General features: G+C 62.6%; 1 protein-coding gene across 3 annotated transcripts; it reads right to left on the reverse strand.

Moving 5' to 3' along the window:
• Positions 1–2,691: 2,691 nt before the first annotated feature.
• SLC6A18 (solute carrier family 6 member 18) lies at positions 2,692–15,005 on the reverse strand. Of its 3 annotated transcripts, none has more exons than XM_081053830.1 (12): positions 14,823–15,005; positions 12,253–12,393; positions 11,638–11,775; positions 11,108–11,289; positions 9,396–9,506; positions 8,463–8,575; positions 7,698–7,826; positions 6,352–6,508; positions 5,841–5,979; positions 5,296–5,455; positions 3,911–4,073; positions 2,694–2,940 (listed from the first exon to the last, which is right to left on the reverse strand). In XM_081053830.1, exons 1-12 carry the CDS (start codon positions 14,980–14,982, stop codon positions 2,749–2,751), a joined length of 1,785 nt encoding a protein of 594 aa, XP_080909956.1. In that variant the 5' UTR covers positions 14,983–15,005; the 3' UTR covers positions 2,694–2,748. The 3 variants fall into 3 exon arrangements, with proteins under 3 accessions (XP_080909957.1, XP_080909956.1, XP_080909955.1); XM_081053829.1 differs by having other exon boundaries at positions 5,775–5,979; XM_081053831.1 differs by lacking the exon at positions 9,396–9,506 and having other exon boundaries at positions 2,692–2,940; positions 5,775–5,979; positions 14,823–15,004.
• Positions 15,006–15,201: the final 196 nt, after the last annotated feature.

A 15,201-nucleotide genomic window follows, 5' to 3' on the forward strand; every position in this document is an offset into this window, starting at 1 on the left:
CGACCAGATGGTGGCTCGGGGTCAGAAGTTTGGAGGTATATGGAGGGCGAGGTATGGGGGACGTGCATGAGGCCACCGGGGAGAAGTGACGGGTCTTGGAGGGGCTTGTACGAGAGGGGTTCTGGGGCCTTGGTGACAGGAGAGGGCAGCCCTCACTGCCGCCTCCCCAGACACCTTCTGAGAGCTCCCCAGCCTTGGGCCTGTGAGGAGCCCCACTGAGGGAAGGCCTTGCCCACGGAGCTGCAAGCATCAGGTTGGCGAGCCGCCTGCCTGTGTCTGAGCGTGTGCTGTGCAGGTGAGTGGCGCGGGGCTCGACAGACGACCTTGAACAGAGCCGGAAGGGTCACTCGAAGAACAGGAGGGGCAGCTCAAAGGGGTGTCATCTGAAGAAACAGACCTCACCAGAGCAGCTGGCATTCTGCCCTGTGCCCTGGGTGGTGCCAAGCCAGGAGGTGGCATGTGGACAGCAGTGAGCAATGCCGAGGTTTCCTTCCAATGTCCTTGGTGGGGACATAATGTAACAGGTGCCACTGAGTGTACTTTGGACGGGGTCGGTGCTAACGCAGCCCGATGTCCGGGCATGAGTATGTGCTGTGGTGAGTTTTATGGATATTGCCTCGTTCTGCTGCTTCAGAGAGCAGCAAGTGACTGGGCTACGCATTTATGGGGACACAAGTCCATGGAACATGTTGTAAATCACCAGCGAGCTGAGCAGTAAGGGGCCAAGCCCCACCCTATGTGCTGGCCTGCGGTGCCCTCGCCATCATAAACGGGCAAACTGACCCACCGCCCCGGGGAGGTCGCTCAGGGCAGGCCGGACCCCAGCGCAGGCTCACGGCGCCCCTTGGCGTTTCTGGCATTTCTGTGGCACGTGGGACAGCCAGCCCAGGCGGTCGGTCACCGCTCAGGTGTCTCCTACAAGCTGCAGTCTTGTCTAGGAAAAGCGTTTTGCGACAGTTTTCCTCAGGATCACATGTATACTACCCAAGTGTTAAGCCCTCCAGAAGGGTACACGTTTTCATGAGGCTTCACTAAGAACCTTCTGATTTATCTCTTTTCAAGAGCACTATGCTGACAGCCAGATCTCCTCAGGGTGAAACGTGGGAATAAAATTTTACAAAGCAAAGAAAAAACACAGATTTTTGGTCTTCCCTAGATCTACACTGCATGTACAGAAGCCCGTTTGCTCTCACACCCACACATGTACGGAGCGAGTGGAACCAAGACGCAGAAAGGAACGGAAAGGAAGCAAGAATGAAAGCCTACACTGCCCCCACAGCACCCCCCAAAGTGCTCTGGTTACCCCCCAGGCCCACGTGCCTGCCCCTCGCCCGTGCGTGCTGGGTGCCTGGCTGTGAAGGGCTCCCAAACCTGGCTGGGCTCAGAACCCCCCAGGCACTCGTGGGAGGCAGAACAGTGACTCCCAAAGATGTCCAAGCCCTAACCCCAAAGCCTGCCATTGCAGAGGGGGAATCGGGTAACTACTCGGCTGACTGGAATGGAAGCCACACCTGAATTCACACCTCAATTACCCGCAGGAGCAGTGTCATCAGGGTCCGTGCAAGTGGAAGCAGAAGGCTGAGGCGATGGTGTCAGACGCGGCGTGAGAGACTCAGTGGCCATTGCTAGTTTTTCAGCAGAGGTGGGGCAAGGTCGCAGCATGGGGGCAGTGGGCAGGGCTCGCCCACGGGGGTTGGAGCTTTAGACAGACTTCGGGGCACCCTGCAGTGCCGTCCATTTTAAGATCCAGGGGCTCCTAGGCAGCAGTAGTGCGTGTGCTGTTTGCCCGGGTCTGGGCTGGCTGTGGGCTCCGAGAAGCACACCTGACACAGGCTATTTACAACCCACCCATGGGCTGTTCCCAGCAGCGCGGAGCCATGGACCCAATGGTCTCCATGTGGCAGGTCAGTAGCCAGCCGGTGTGAGGCCCTGAGCCTTAGACCTGCTCCCTGGCCGGTGGTGCTGGTGGGAGGCAGGCGGAGCGGGAGCACAGCGGGGTTGGGGGACAGGCGCTGTCCCAAGGTCTCCGGAAGGGCAGGTCATGGTGTCGGCTACAGGGCAGGCACCAGGGAGTGACTGGGGGTGAGTGGACACAGTAGGAACCTGAATGATAATCGGCCTTTGTCTACCTTCTCGACACATGTGGTCTTTGAGAAAGTTTAAAAGGACAACAGGCAGTGTTTCTGATGTGACCTCAGGAGTCACCAATCAGCCCTTGAGGAGGGTCCATCCTGGGTCCTGGGGCAAGTGGGCGGCCATGGGTTCCCTGGGACAGTTCTCCCCGTCAGGCTGCCCACTTCCCCTGAGACAGGCACACACTCCTGCTGCCTGCATGGGTCCCCTCACAACTTAGCCACGACAGACCCTCCCCATGACGCAGATGTTCCCGGGAAAGGGAACATCCATTTGCTTCTCCTTCATGGTCAGCCCTGCGATTCCCACAACCCGTGGGGCGCAAGGCCCCACTGCCATGGGTGTGGCCTGTTGGCAGTGGACCCTCTCCCGTTTTGCCAGTGGCTTTGCCCAGCACAGCCTACGGCCAGCCAGACGGTGCCGTGCAGGACCCCAGACGGCAGGGCCCAAGGAGCTGGACAACACACTGCCACCTCCTGGGCAAACAGCGTGGACTGTGAGGAGGGGCTGGGCTGCCCCAAGCAAGCCCGGAGGCATGAGTGTCCGGCACACGCACAGGTGTCGGGTCAGGATGAATATAATAAAGGCACACCGCGGGCCCCCGCCACCCCGCCCTCAGCACACCCCACTGCCCTGCAGCTCCAGGCGTGTCTCCTGCGGCGTGTCCTCCTGCTTCCGTAGGCGCTGGGCGAGCAGCTGGGCCAGCGCGACCCCCGGGACCCACAGTGCGGGCAGCAAGGTCAGCAGCACGCAGATGGCCCACACCCAGCGCGGGTAGGACTTCTCCTGCTTCACGGGGAACTGCTCCTGCAGGGTGCGAGGGCACAGTGAGCACCGGGGAGCGGCAGCCCGGCCCCCCCCCACCCCACCCCCTGGGCGGAGGCGGCAGACCCCTGGCCAGTGGACGTGGGTTGTGTGGGCAGCTTCACTCCATCACTCCCTGAAACAAACCAGCAGGTGGGTGGATGGAAAAGGTGCCCCGACCCCCCCGAGGGCCCACGGTGCTGCGGCCGCCTCCGCCTGGTCCCCTGGGCATCGCTGGACCCCACGCTCCCTTCTCTCCTCTACCGGGGGGGGGGCAACACCTCCCGCGACTTCCGGCCCTTCTTGAGAGGTCCACAAGGCACTGCTCTGTCTCTAGCAGGATGACAGTCACAGAAATGCTTTGAGAAGCGCAGTGCCACTCCTGCCTCTGCTGCCTCGGTGTCTGGGACAGCATCCCTTTCTAAGGGCATTTGGAACGAATTACTCCCACGCTCCCGACAAGGGGCACAGTGAGTTTCAGGGCAGACAGCTGGGTGACAGGTCGGCCAGGCCCCACGGCTGAGCACAGCCCGGCGGGCGAGGGCTGGGCCAGATGCGGCCTGCGCACCCTCCCCGACTGGGCTTGGTGGCAGCTCTAGGACACGTGCTATGCGCACCTTCTCTTGCCTCAGACCAGGGGCGGGCAGTGTGCAGTGCCTGCCCCCACAGCACTTGGGATGTGCGGCTGGAGGCCATGTCCCTGTACCTAAGGCTACTGGGACCTGTGATGTCGACAGAGTCTGGAATCTCTCCTGTCCTCCCGCCACTGGCCAAGGACCTTGCCCAAGGTTCTCCGGGCTGCCAGAGTGGCCTCTGATGCCCCAGGGGCCACTGGAGTTCCCATAGCGCCAGCCACATGGTCACTTAGGATACAGTTGTCCACCACGAGGGTCATCTGGGCCCTGGTTGGCACCAAGGCCAGGCCAGACCTGCAGTGGGTCTCAGGGCCTCTGGGTCCCTCCAAAGGACCTACGTATTGGGGGTTCCAGGCTCTGTAGCTCAGCGGCGTCTGGGTCAGGAGGGCGAAGTAGGCCACAAAAATGGTCAGCAGGAGCAGGGGACTGATGACCTTCCAGGTCACCCGCCAGTAGAGACCAGGCCGCCTCCCGGTCATCCACTCTATGTCATCACAGAACCTGCCACAGAGACACCGGGTTCAGGCTCTCCCGCCAGCACCCTGCCTGCCTGCCCACCCACTCAGCCTACACGGCCTGTGGGGCTGTCCCCACCTCCACTCCATCCTTTGCCCCAGGCCTTCCTGAGCAGCCACCAATGGGCAGCACTCACAGATCCTGACGAGGACTCAAGCCCCTGGCCCATGTGTGAAAAAGGCCTGAGTGAGCAGGTCAGTCCTGCCAAGGGAGAGCGCTGACCAGGGGCGGCCAGACAGCAGGGAGGCGGTCAGCCGGCCCGGGGTGAGGTGCCAATGCACAGGGCCTGCGGGTGTCACCCCAGGAGGCTCAGCGACCGGGTGAGAAGCAGCAAAGCTGTGCTGTGGGAGGGAAGCTGGCACCTGACCTGGTGCCCTCAGTGCACAGAGTGGAGAAGCCACCTTTGAGCCACTCTGGCCCAAGGGGTGGGGACGGAGGTGGCCCAGGATGTGCAGCAGCTGCAGCGTCAGTTATGCCCAGGATCCGACTGGAGGACGGGCATCTCCTCACGGCCCCTCCGCTGCTCGCTCCCCCTGTCCCCCCACCCCCCACCCAGCTCCACTCCACACGGGGCCTGAGTGTCTCCTGAGACCCGTGGCTGGTCGGTGTCCAGGGCTCACTGTGTGTCCCACACACCAGGCAGGCCCCCACCAGACAGCCGCCTCTCTCCTCCATCTCTCTGTGGTCAGTGTCCACCTCGGGACAAACCCACTGGCCCCTGTGCCCACAGAACAGATGAAGGCCCTGACATTCATTGGCTCCCAGGACCCCTTGGAGCCAAGGACAGAGAGCACAACCTCTAGGGCCACTCATGCAAAGCTGTGGTCAGGGGTGGCAGGTGTGAGTACGGGTATGAGTATAGGTGTGAGTGACAGGTGTGAGTGACACGTGTGTGGCAGGCCCAAGCCAGGTGGGGATGGGCAGGATCAGTGCTGGGCCTTCAGTGCCCTAGTGTCCACCTATACTTGGACGTGAGGAGTCCGCCCTGCATGTGTGGTGGCCATTTGCCACTCTGGGGGGCCGGCACAGCCAGGCAGGCGGGTCGTGTGGCTGCTTCTGTGGACCCCAGGGAGGGGCCTCAGATGTTTCCGTCTCATCCCCGACTCCGTCCCCGTAGCTGCCCCGGAGACCAGTTCCTCGAAGCCTAGACATCGCATATGCGGAGGCCAGAGCAGAGGGGTGGGATGCCGAGGGGAATGGAACTCACCGGTCCAGCCCATACACGTAGGCAACGCCGACCACCTCGAAGAAGGCGAAAAGGATGAGGTTCAGGGAGGCGGCGTGGCTGTCGAAGACCTCGAGCCAGTAGCTGCCAGACTGCAGCGTGAAGCAGGTGGCCGAGAGGAAGCAGGCCAGGCAGGCTGCCCCTGCACACGCACGACACCGCTGCGGGGCAGGTCGCCGGCCGCCCTCCCAGCTCCTTGCACCTCGCCTCCTGCCTGCTCATCCCACCGCTACCTGCACTGTTCCCAGGGACAGGAGGACACTGGGGTTGGCCTGAGCGTGCAGTGTGGGGGCGGGAGGGGGTCTCTGCTCCCTGCACCCTGACCCTCTGCTCCCGGTGGCATACTCAGGGACATCCAGTCAGCACAGGGCCGCCAGGACGAGCCCCGAGAGGACCAGCCGTCCTCGGGGGCTGCAGCCCAGCTCCTGAGCCCTCATGGAGGACAGCATCTGGCCACTCACCAGTTAGGACCTCCTTGGGGACCCATCTGGGCAACACCCCCACATCCAGCAGCGGCGTGATGATACCTTCCATGTTCCCAAACATGGATGACAGCCCCAAGGTGAACAGCATGGAGAAGAAGAGCACGGCCCACACGGGCGAACCCGGCATGTGCAGGATGGCCTCCGTGAAGACGATGAAGGCCAGGCCTGTGCCTGAGGCGCTCTGCAACACACAGGTGCAGTGCGCTGGGACACACGCACCAACATGCTTCCTGGCCTCAGCGCAGAGGCAAGGGCCCCTGCTGTCGGGGCGGTGCAGGGACAAGACACAGAAGCGCGTGAGGGAAAGGAACCTTCGCCCTCTGACAGCCTTTAGCCAACAGTGATGTGGGAGCCGGGGGCCTTGGGGCTCAGGCTCCCATCCTACCTCTGCCCGGAGGAGCTGCCTCCTGATCGCCCCCCCAGCCCGCCGCCCTGGTGCCCGGGGCTCAGCGCGCCGTCCACGTGGCTGCCCAGCTCCCGCTCGGCCTGGCTCGGCGTCAGTCACGCCCACTGCCCCGTGGGCCCCCTGCAGCGCGGCCAGGCCCCTCAGTACCTTATCCAGAAAGTCCTGCAGGTGGCAGGCCTCCAAGTGCAGGCCGGCCACCCTCTCGGGCTGGGTGGAATTCAGGTGTGTGAGGACGGCGGCGTAGTCGTCCCGGGAGATGCTGTGCTCGGGGAAATCAAACTCATTGATGAGGCTGAGGGTGTTTCTGCAGGGACAGAGAGGTTGGGTGGGCGCTGGCCCTCGGGGGCGTCCGCCAGGGTCTCGGGAACACCGGTGGCCACAGCTGGGGGTGCTGATCATGCACACGGTGGGGAGGGAAGACTGTTCTCAGCCCAGAGGGGGCCCCGGCCTGCAGGGGACGCTCCCTGTGGGTACGACCAGACGGTGGCAGCTCCCTGCCCCCTGGACCTGTGGGTCCCCCGTGGGCACTGGGCACAGCAAGGGTGGCAGCCCCAGCGGACGTTTCAGCATTTGCAAATTTGCCCACTCCTTAAACTTATTTGTAACCTCGGAATTCACACCCGCAGCCCTTCTGCGGTGACTTGGGACGCGGCCGTCCGGAGTGGCGCGTCCCGCCGAGGTCGGCCGGCGCGATGCTTCCTGGTTGCCCCCCCACTGTGGGTACTGTCCGTGACACAGTGACACAGTGACACAGCCTCGCTGAGGCCTCGGCTTTCACATTCTGTCTGCTGTCGGCGGTGATTCTGGTGTTTCAAACTCTCAAGTGCAGCACGGCCATGCTGTCCTAAGGGCCTCCCGGGACACACGTCCAGGGGCCGTTCATGGATTAACAGCTCGAGTTCCCAGGCGTCTCGGTGGAAGCGGCTGGCAGAGCTTTGTGAGGACCGTGCTGCTCACCAACGTGCAGCCTGCAGCCTCTCCAGAACCTTCCAGGAGGTGCACACGCTCAGCTGCTCCCAGAGCACCCCATCCTGGGAGCGGCCGCATCTGTCCTTTTCTTCCTCCCTCTGCTGGTGCAGCCCAGTTGGGACATGTGTCACCGTAGACATGGACGCGGCCGGGTCGCCCTCTGGGGGCTCTCAGGGGGTCCCTCCTGCCTCTCGCAGGTCCTGGTGCTCTAGGCCTCCCTAGGCTTGCGGCTGTGTCACTCCAACCTCTGCCCCCTCCCCCCCGTCATGTGGCCCTTCCCTGTGTGTCTGTGTCCCTTTCGGTCTCGTACGTACAGGGACGCGCTCATGCATTTGGGGCGCCCTCTCCAGTGTGACCTCATCCTTACCCACACTATCTGCAAAAACCCCATTTCCAAATCAGGTCACGTTCTAGGTTATGGTGGACGTGCCCTTTGGGGGACACTCCCCTAAGGAAATAGAGGGCCAGGGAGTGGGAGCCCCGGGCAGCAGCCCCTGTCGGTGGCCTGAGGGCAGGGCACTCACCCGTCCAGGCAGCGCCCGTAGTCTTTGGCCGCCTTAAACCCCAGGACAGAGAAGACAGCGATGGAGGCATAGAGAGAGGTCATGCTGTTCACCAGGGCGATGGTCAGCGCGTCCTTCTCACAGTCGTTCCTGGGCAGACATAGACAGGCACAGGCAGCTCTGTGCTCCGCTCCTGGGGGAGGAACGTGGCGCCTGCGCCTCAGCGCCCCCACCGGGACGCCCCGCTCTGCTCCTGGGGGTCTCAGGACAGCCCTGCCTCCAGGGCCCCAGGGCCTCAGGCACAGGGACAGAGGGCTTTTCTGGGCATTCATGGAGGCTGGCGGTGGGTAGACTGCACACAGCTATTTCGAGTGACAGCTGAGGCCGTCACTTGTCAACGCTGAGAGTGAAGCCCCCGGCCCACCTGGCCCCCGCCCTGCACCTCCTGTCCCCAGCTGCCGGGCCTGAGCCTGCTCCAGGGGCCACCGAGGAGCACACACTGTGTTTCTGCTCTGCCACCTCGTGCGTCACGCGCGGGGCTCGCGAGGTCGTTGTCAGCCCCCAGTGATGACCTTGTTCCTGGGTTTGACTGCCTGGCCCCGGAACGGACCGCAAGCTGCCATCGAGGCCCTGACGTCCAGCCCTCAGGGGACGACTCAGGAACTGCTAGGATCCCCAGGTCCGGTCTTATCTCAAGTTCACCCTAGGTCACCCTCCGTCCCCGGCAGTGAGTCCCAATGAAGACGTGCTGCGTGTGGGGATGGGTGCCCCCGAGCCCCACCCTACCTGGGCAGGTTGTAACTGGCAAACGCGATGTGTCCTCCTATTGCCAGGGACAGAGAGAAGAATATCTGGGTGGCTGCATCCAGCCACACACGGGGGTTCTGCAGAGTGTGCATCTGGAGGGGACAGGGGACAGGGGACAGGAGAGCCGTGTTGTGCACAGACAAGCCACCATGGCCCGGGCGCCTGCTGTCCCAGAGTGGTGCCAGGGCTTTCTCCAGGGTGGCTGTCACGAATGGTGTCACCTGCTGAGGCCCCGGGACAGCTGTAGACCAGCCACGGACCTTGGGAAGGCAGTTAGCACAGCAAACTCGGCCTCGAGTCCTGTGGTATCTCAGATAGCCCACGGCTCGCGTCCACATGGGGCGTGCGGGTGTGAGCACTTGGGGGCAGACCTCAGGGCTGGGAATGGGTCTGGGCGACCTGAGCCTGGGTGTATTTATTCTGCTCCTCAGACCTGCTGGCCTGGGCGACTGGAGGCCCCCAGGGCGTCCATGTGCACACGGTGCCTGATGTTTCTGCTGCCGGGGGCCCGGGGAAACCTACCTCCACACACAGGTGCCCCTCCCCTTCCCTGCCTGGGGGCCTGGGGCCACCAGGAGGGCTGTGGGCTCTGGTGGGCAAGCGCCTTGTCCTGTGGGCGCCCGCCTGCTGGGGCCGTGCAGCTGGACGAGCTCTCAGAGGCCTGCAGTCCAGGGCACTAGCAGCAGGACACTGGGTCCCCAGCCTGCCTCTGCACTGACCCCCTGGCCCCCAACATCCCACAGGCAGGCACCAGAGTCTGCCTGTCCTAAACTGCGTCATCCTCCCTTCGCTCCGACCCTGAGCACCTCACCCCACCGCCACCCCCATGGCCAGGGCATGGGACAAGTGGGCTGGGCCGTGGCCCTGACGGCAGTGTCCTCTGGAGCCTGGACTGCATTGGTGGCCACTTACATTGGGGGTGAACAGGTAGAGTAGCCCTTCGGGCGCCCCGGGCAGGGTGAGTCCTCTAATGAGGAAGATCGTCAGGACCACGTAAGGGAACAAGGCTGTGAAATAAATCGCCTGTAAAAAGGCCAGATTGGGAGCCTTTTCAGTGACATCTGTTCCATATAAAAACCTTCAGAGAAGCAGGCGTGCGGAACCGCCTCGTGGGCCAGTGACCCAGCACGTGTCCCGGACTCCAGCTGGGTTGGGGCGGAGGGCACTGTGGGGGTGGGCGTGGGGGTGGGCTCCAGTGACGCTCGAGGGCTTGCGGTTCACGGCCATGGTCACCTTGGACTCGCGTAGGCGGTGTGCCTGTGGGTCAGCTGAGGTGGGCACTGACCCCTGGTGGTGGCCCCCGTCCAGGCCCTCAGCTCTCGCTCCCCCCCCCCTCCCAGCTGGCTGCTCACAGAGTCCTGGGGCTGCACACCAGCCCACAGCCTCCCCCCAGAGCAGGACGGTTCCCAGTTCTGTCAGGTTTGGGCAGGGGTCTGCACACCAGTGTCCCTGCAAAATAAACCTACAAGTGGACGCCTTCCCTTACTGGCCCCCAAGCCTCAAATAAAGACTGATGTGGGGGTCACCCAGACCCATGGTTAGGGACTTCCGTAGCAGTGTTACGGGGAATTTTGGGCTGGCTTGTGGGGCCTCCTGGGGTCCCTTCTCTGCCTCAGAATTGCAATCCTCTCAAGCATGATGACCCTCACATGGGAGTCCCAGTGACTTGTGCACACTGGGCCCATGGGGAGCTGCACAGCGGCCCTCGGCCGCCATGACCCAGAGGCGCCTGGACTGCACGCGGCTGCTGCGTCCACTGGAGTTGCCCACGCGGGGCTACAGGCTGCGCTAGGAGGGGTGTGGATGGCAGTGACACAGGGTGGGGCTCTGAGCTGGGCCCCTCGAAAGGCAGGCTTGCAAGCTGGCAGGCACGCTCCCCGGGTCCTTTCTGTGTGGAAACCACACAGTATGTTTTTCCTCACTATGTCTTTCTCTCTAAAAGACAGTCAATTGTTTCGAACACAAATGTAACAACGCACTTCCTGTTTACAAGTATAATAAGATGTATGACTGCAGCATGAAAGCGTGGAGGAGGACGCAGGTGTGGGAGGTCCTCCCCCTACGTGCCGAGCTGCTCGGGACCATGATGAGCTGAGGCAGGAAGACAAAAGAAAGCGCTATCGCTAACGAGCCAACACAGCTTGCAGAGCTTGGCCGAGGAGAGGACTCGACGCAGAAACAGGGGCAAGGAGAGCACAAACACAAGAAAACTTCAAGCAGCCACATCGATAAGCGCACTAAACGTAGACACCCTGAACACCCCTAAACCAAAGGCAGGGGTCAGCAGATCAGGGCAAAAAGCAAGACCCAAGAGCACGCTGTCAACAGGAAGCACACTTTAAACTCAGAGGCCCTGACAGGTTAAAAGAACAAGAAGGTACGACGTGGACATGGTCAGAGACGGCAGGTGGCTGTTTCCACACCTCAGGTGACTTCAGAGTGAAGGCTAGGACCAGGGTCAGGATGGTCCCTTCCTAGTGAAAAAGGCTGGCGTCCTGGAGACACCACCGTCCTGCCGCCCACGCCCCTCCCAGCAGAGCCTGTGAACCGCGTCAACACTGGTGGCACCAGGAGACGTGTGCAGCTGCAGGAGCTGAGGCGTGGGGCCGGCCGCAGACTCTCACCTTCCCCGTGGACTCGATGCCTCTGATGACACAGAGATACACGACTGCCCAGCAGGCGGCCAAGCAGGCCAGCAGCCGCCACTGCACGGAGCCGCTGTGCTCAATGGCAGCCGAGACGTTCAGCGTCTGCCGGTACCAGAAGTAGCTCACGGTGCTCGTGGCCTGGCATTCCTCCACGAACCCTGGAAGCAGGCAGTCCCGTCATGCGCTGGCCACAGGCAGGACTCAGGCTCTGCAGCCCGCCCCCCTCCAGGAGCCACTCTGGGGGCGCGGGGCATGCGGGCAGGACCCCGGTGAGGTCGGGACCTAAAGACCTAGCTCAGGAAAGCAGCCCCCGCCCTCTCAGCACCGTGGCCAAGCACGGCCGCCAGCCCCACAAGCTGCGTTGTGAACAACAGGGCGTACGTGGGCCCAGGGTCCAGCAGTGAACAGACACACAGGGCGAAGAGAACTGGACCTGAAACGCGTGGCTTCGGCGCAGTCGCACAGGCTCGGGGCAAAGCGAGCGCGACGTCCCGGCCCTGCATCACCTGTGCGGTTGAGGTCCAGCGGGCAGGTGCCCCAGGGCAGTGGCTGCTGGAAGGAGTTGAGGAGGTACCACAGCACCCAGGTCAGGACCATGTTGTAGTAGAGGCTGATCAGGAAGGACACGGAGAGGCAGCCCAGCCCTGCAGACACGCCACCATCACCACCTCCCTACTGACGGCCTGACGCCTCACGCCCGGGCCATTCCCACTGCCACAGCTGGCCTTCCTCTGGCCACACCGCCTGAGGGGCAAGGCCTCATCTTGTGACCCTCTGTTCACCCCGTCCCCATGCCCGCCAGCTCCTGGGACGTGCTGGCCCGATGTGCACAGCCCGCAGTGACTGAGGACATGGCACAGGACTATGTCCTCCTCTTGCACCCTGAGCTCACCCCACAGCACCCCCCACCCAAGTCGTTTGTCAGGGGACTGAACGAGGCCTCCAGAGAGCGTGACAGGGACGCTGCTGCCTGGTCTCGGGTCTCCTGCCGCTCACATCGGGGCACCTCCTTCCTCGGCAGGCTCCAGGCCACTGGCATTGTGCCCATGTGACAAGCAAACCTGCAGCCCCCACCCTGGCCTCCCGAGCAGTGGTGGGCAGGGGTGCAGAAGGCTGCGTACCGACTCCGCCCAGGTAGGGCGAGATGGCCATCCACACCCCGACACTGCCTCTGCGCAGACGCTGCCCGATGGCCAGCTCAACGTGGAATATCGGGATCCCCTCCAAGACCAGGGCAATGAAGTAGGGGATAAGGAAGGCCCCTGCAAGGACGCAGCGGTCAGCAGTGGACGGACAGAACGCAGGGCAGACACGCACTGCGGACCCCTGAGGGGACAGGGCCTGTGCGCTGTTTCATCAACAGGTGGGCTGTTCTGCTCCCACAGACACCCCAGGACTCGGGGCCGGGAGCTGGGCTCACTGACCTCTGCAGCTTCTCCCTGAGCTGGCTGGGACCTGTGTCCCCACGGTCTCTCACCTGGAGCCTCGCCCACACGCCTGCCCAGGTGCCAGAAGGTGGGCCACACAGCACAGCAGGGTGAGGGCCCCGTGGAGCCCAGAGTGGAAGGAAGAAAACAAAACGCTCGGCCCCATGGGGTCGATGGGTGGCTCAGTTGGTTAGAGGGCGAGCTCTGGGCAACGGGGCTGCCAGTTCGATTCCCACGTGGGCCAGCGAGCTGCGCCCTCCACAACTAGATTGAAGTCAATGAGCTGAGCTGCCTCTCGGATGGCTCAGTTGGTTGGAGCGCGTCCTCTCAACCACAAGGTTTCCAGTTCAACTCCCGCAAGGGATGGTGGGCTGTGCCCCCTGCAACTAGCAACGGCAACTGGACCTGGAGCTGAGCTGCGCCCTCCACAACTAAGACTGAAAGGACAACAACTTGACTTGGAAAAGTCCTGGAAGTACACACTGTTCCCCAATAAAGTCCTGTTCCCCTTCCTCAATAAAATCTTTAAAAAAACAAAAGAAAATAAAAATCACTCGGTCCCCAGAGCTGAGCAGGGCCCTGGCCCCTCCCGGAGCCCAGAGACGTGGGGACCCAGCGCCATCAGGACCGGCAGCCCCCGCCGGTGGGCACTGCCATGTGTCAGGAGAACAGAGTCCCCAGCAGCCGCTTGCCACCGTCACCACAGAGTACAGTGGTGTTTATGTGACAGTCACTGCCAATTCTGTTACAATGTTGCCTGCGTCTTGCTCTGAAGAGGAAATTTACAAAGCTGAGTGACCACGAATGGGACAGGAAACACTCGTCACCCCAGTGTGACGCAGACTGAAAGTGCAGCACATTGCCATCGCCTGCTGGCCGCCTACATCCCATCTCCCAACAGTGACCGTGGTCAACGTGATACAAAAACGGCCTTTGCACACACGGGGGTACATTTTTAGGAAAAGAGAGAGTTAAAGAAATTTAAATATTTCATGACATTTTACCGAGTGTTTCACATCTGTAAATGGATCCTAAAGAAGTATTTCAAAAACGGGGGACCCCCCTTTGCCAAGGACTAGGGGTTCAGGTGGTGACAGGCACTGTGTTGTCCCTGCTGGTCCTGGGGACACAGGCCACCACGGCAACACAGCCCTGGGGACACAGGCCACCACGGCGACACGGCCTTGCCCTGGGCAGCCGCAGCCCAGGCTTGCAGGGACGAGAACTTGGGAGGTCAGTCCTCGGTCACTCCGGGCACATGTACCCTGGACATGGATAACCGGTTACGGTGAGTGAAGGGTCAGCCGTTGGTGACTGCCGATATGTCGGGCCTTGCTTCCCACCCGCACCCCATCACACTCCTTCCTGATGCAAAGGGTGGCAGAGGGCCCAGGGGGCATCAGGGCCATGTAGCTTCCTGAGGGGCTGCCCTGCTGCCAACCCCAGAAAGGCTCTGACACCCGTCGGGGCAGCAGTGACAGGCAGGCCCCTCAGTCAGACCCTGCTCTGTCTGCTTCGCTCTGCAGAGCCCTCCCTCCCCATCCCTCCACCTCACTGCCAAGAGGGTCACCTGTCTGTCCTCGAGAAGGAAACCATGATGCCCCCACCAGAAAATGAGGCATGAGAGCTCAGCACCCCCATTTCCCAGGCAGGCAGGAGGCCAGAGTGACCACCCAAGGGAGAGGCCACTCGCATCTCTACGCGGAGACCCCATGGAGCCAGGTGACCACCACCAAGAAACTTGGGAGCCCTCAGGTGTCACAGGAGCAGAAGGAAGCTGGCACTGAGCCCAAAACAGCCCCTACAAGGTGGGAACCCAGAAAAGGGGGAGCCTGGCTTGCGAAGTCCCCCGCCCATCGCGTCTGGGGACAGACCCGGGCGACATCACGTCAGGTCCCGAGGGTGGATGCTTGTCGGTAGCCTCACGTCCCCAGCACTATGGGTGGAAAGTGACGTTTCTGCCGCACGAAGACAGACAAGTGTCTGGAGTAAGCGACTGCGGGCTGTTTTCCCACCACCCGCGGCCCCCCGTGGACCTGCCATCTTAGGGAAGCTTGTGGGTGAAACCAGAGCCCCTGCCACATGGCGTGGCACAGCAACGCCAAGGCCGGGCTGGACAGGAGCAGCGTTTGGAGGGTTCCTCTGAGCCCCAAAGGCGCTGGTGCCCTGTCCCCAAAGGGCCAGGTTTCTCCCTGGGGGGGGTGTAGCTCTAATTCCCAGGGTGGGACCGGTGGCCGCTGTCCCCTGGTCCCATGCAGGCTCACCTCCGCCGTGGCTCTGGCACAGATAGGGAAATCGCCAGAGGTTGCCCAGGCCCACGGCAAAGCCCACGCAGCTGAGCAGGTACTGTAGCTTGCTGTCCCACTTGGGCCTCTGGGCCCCGCTGCCGCCCCCCGGGGCGTCTGGTCCTGGGGCACACGCCATGCCGCTCTCCGGTACCGTGGAGCAGTTCCCCCTTCAAGTGCAGGCCCCATCATTTAAAGGAAAACCGTGAGGCCCGTTAATTGGTAACCAGGGCCAGGCCCGAGCTCATTCCTCCCCGAACCCCTCCGGCCCCTACCCGCATTGTTCTGACAGCCTGCGGGTGCCACCACCAAGGAACCGGTCCCTTCCAGGGACTCTCGGGCCCCAAGTCCAGGGCAC

Source organism: Rhinolophus hipposideros (genome assembly GCF_964194185.1).
Source record: "Rhinolophus hipposideros genome assembly, chromosome: 7".
Taxonomy (NCBI): domain Eukaryota; kingdom Metazoa; phylum Chordata; class Mammalia; order Chiroptera; family Rhinolophidae; genus Rhinolophus; species Rhinolophus hipposideros.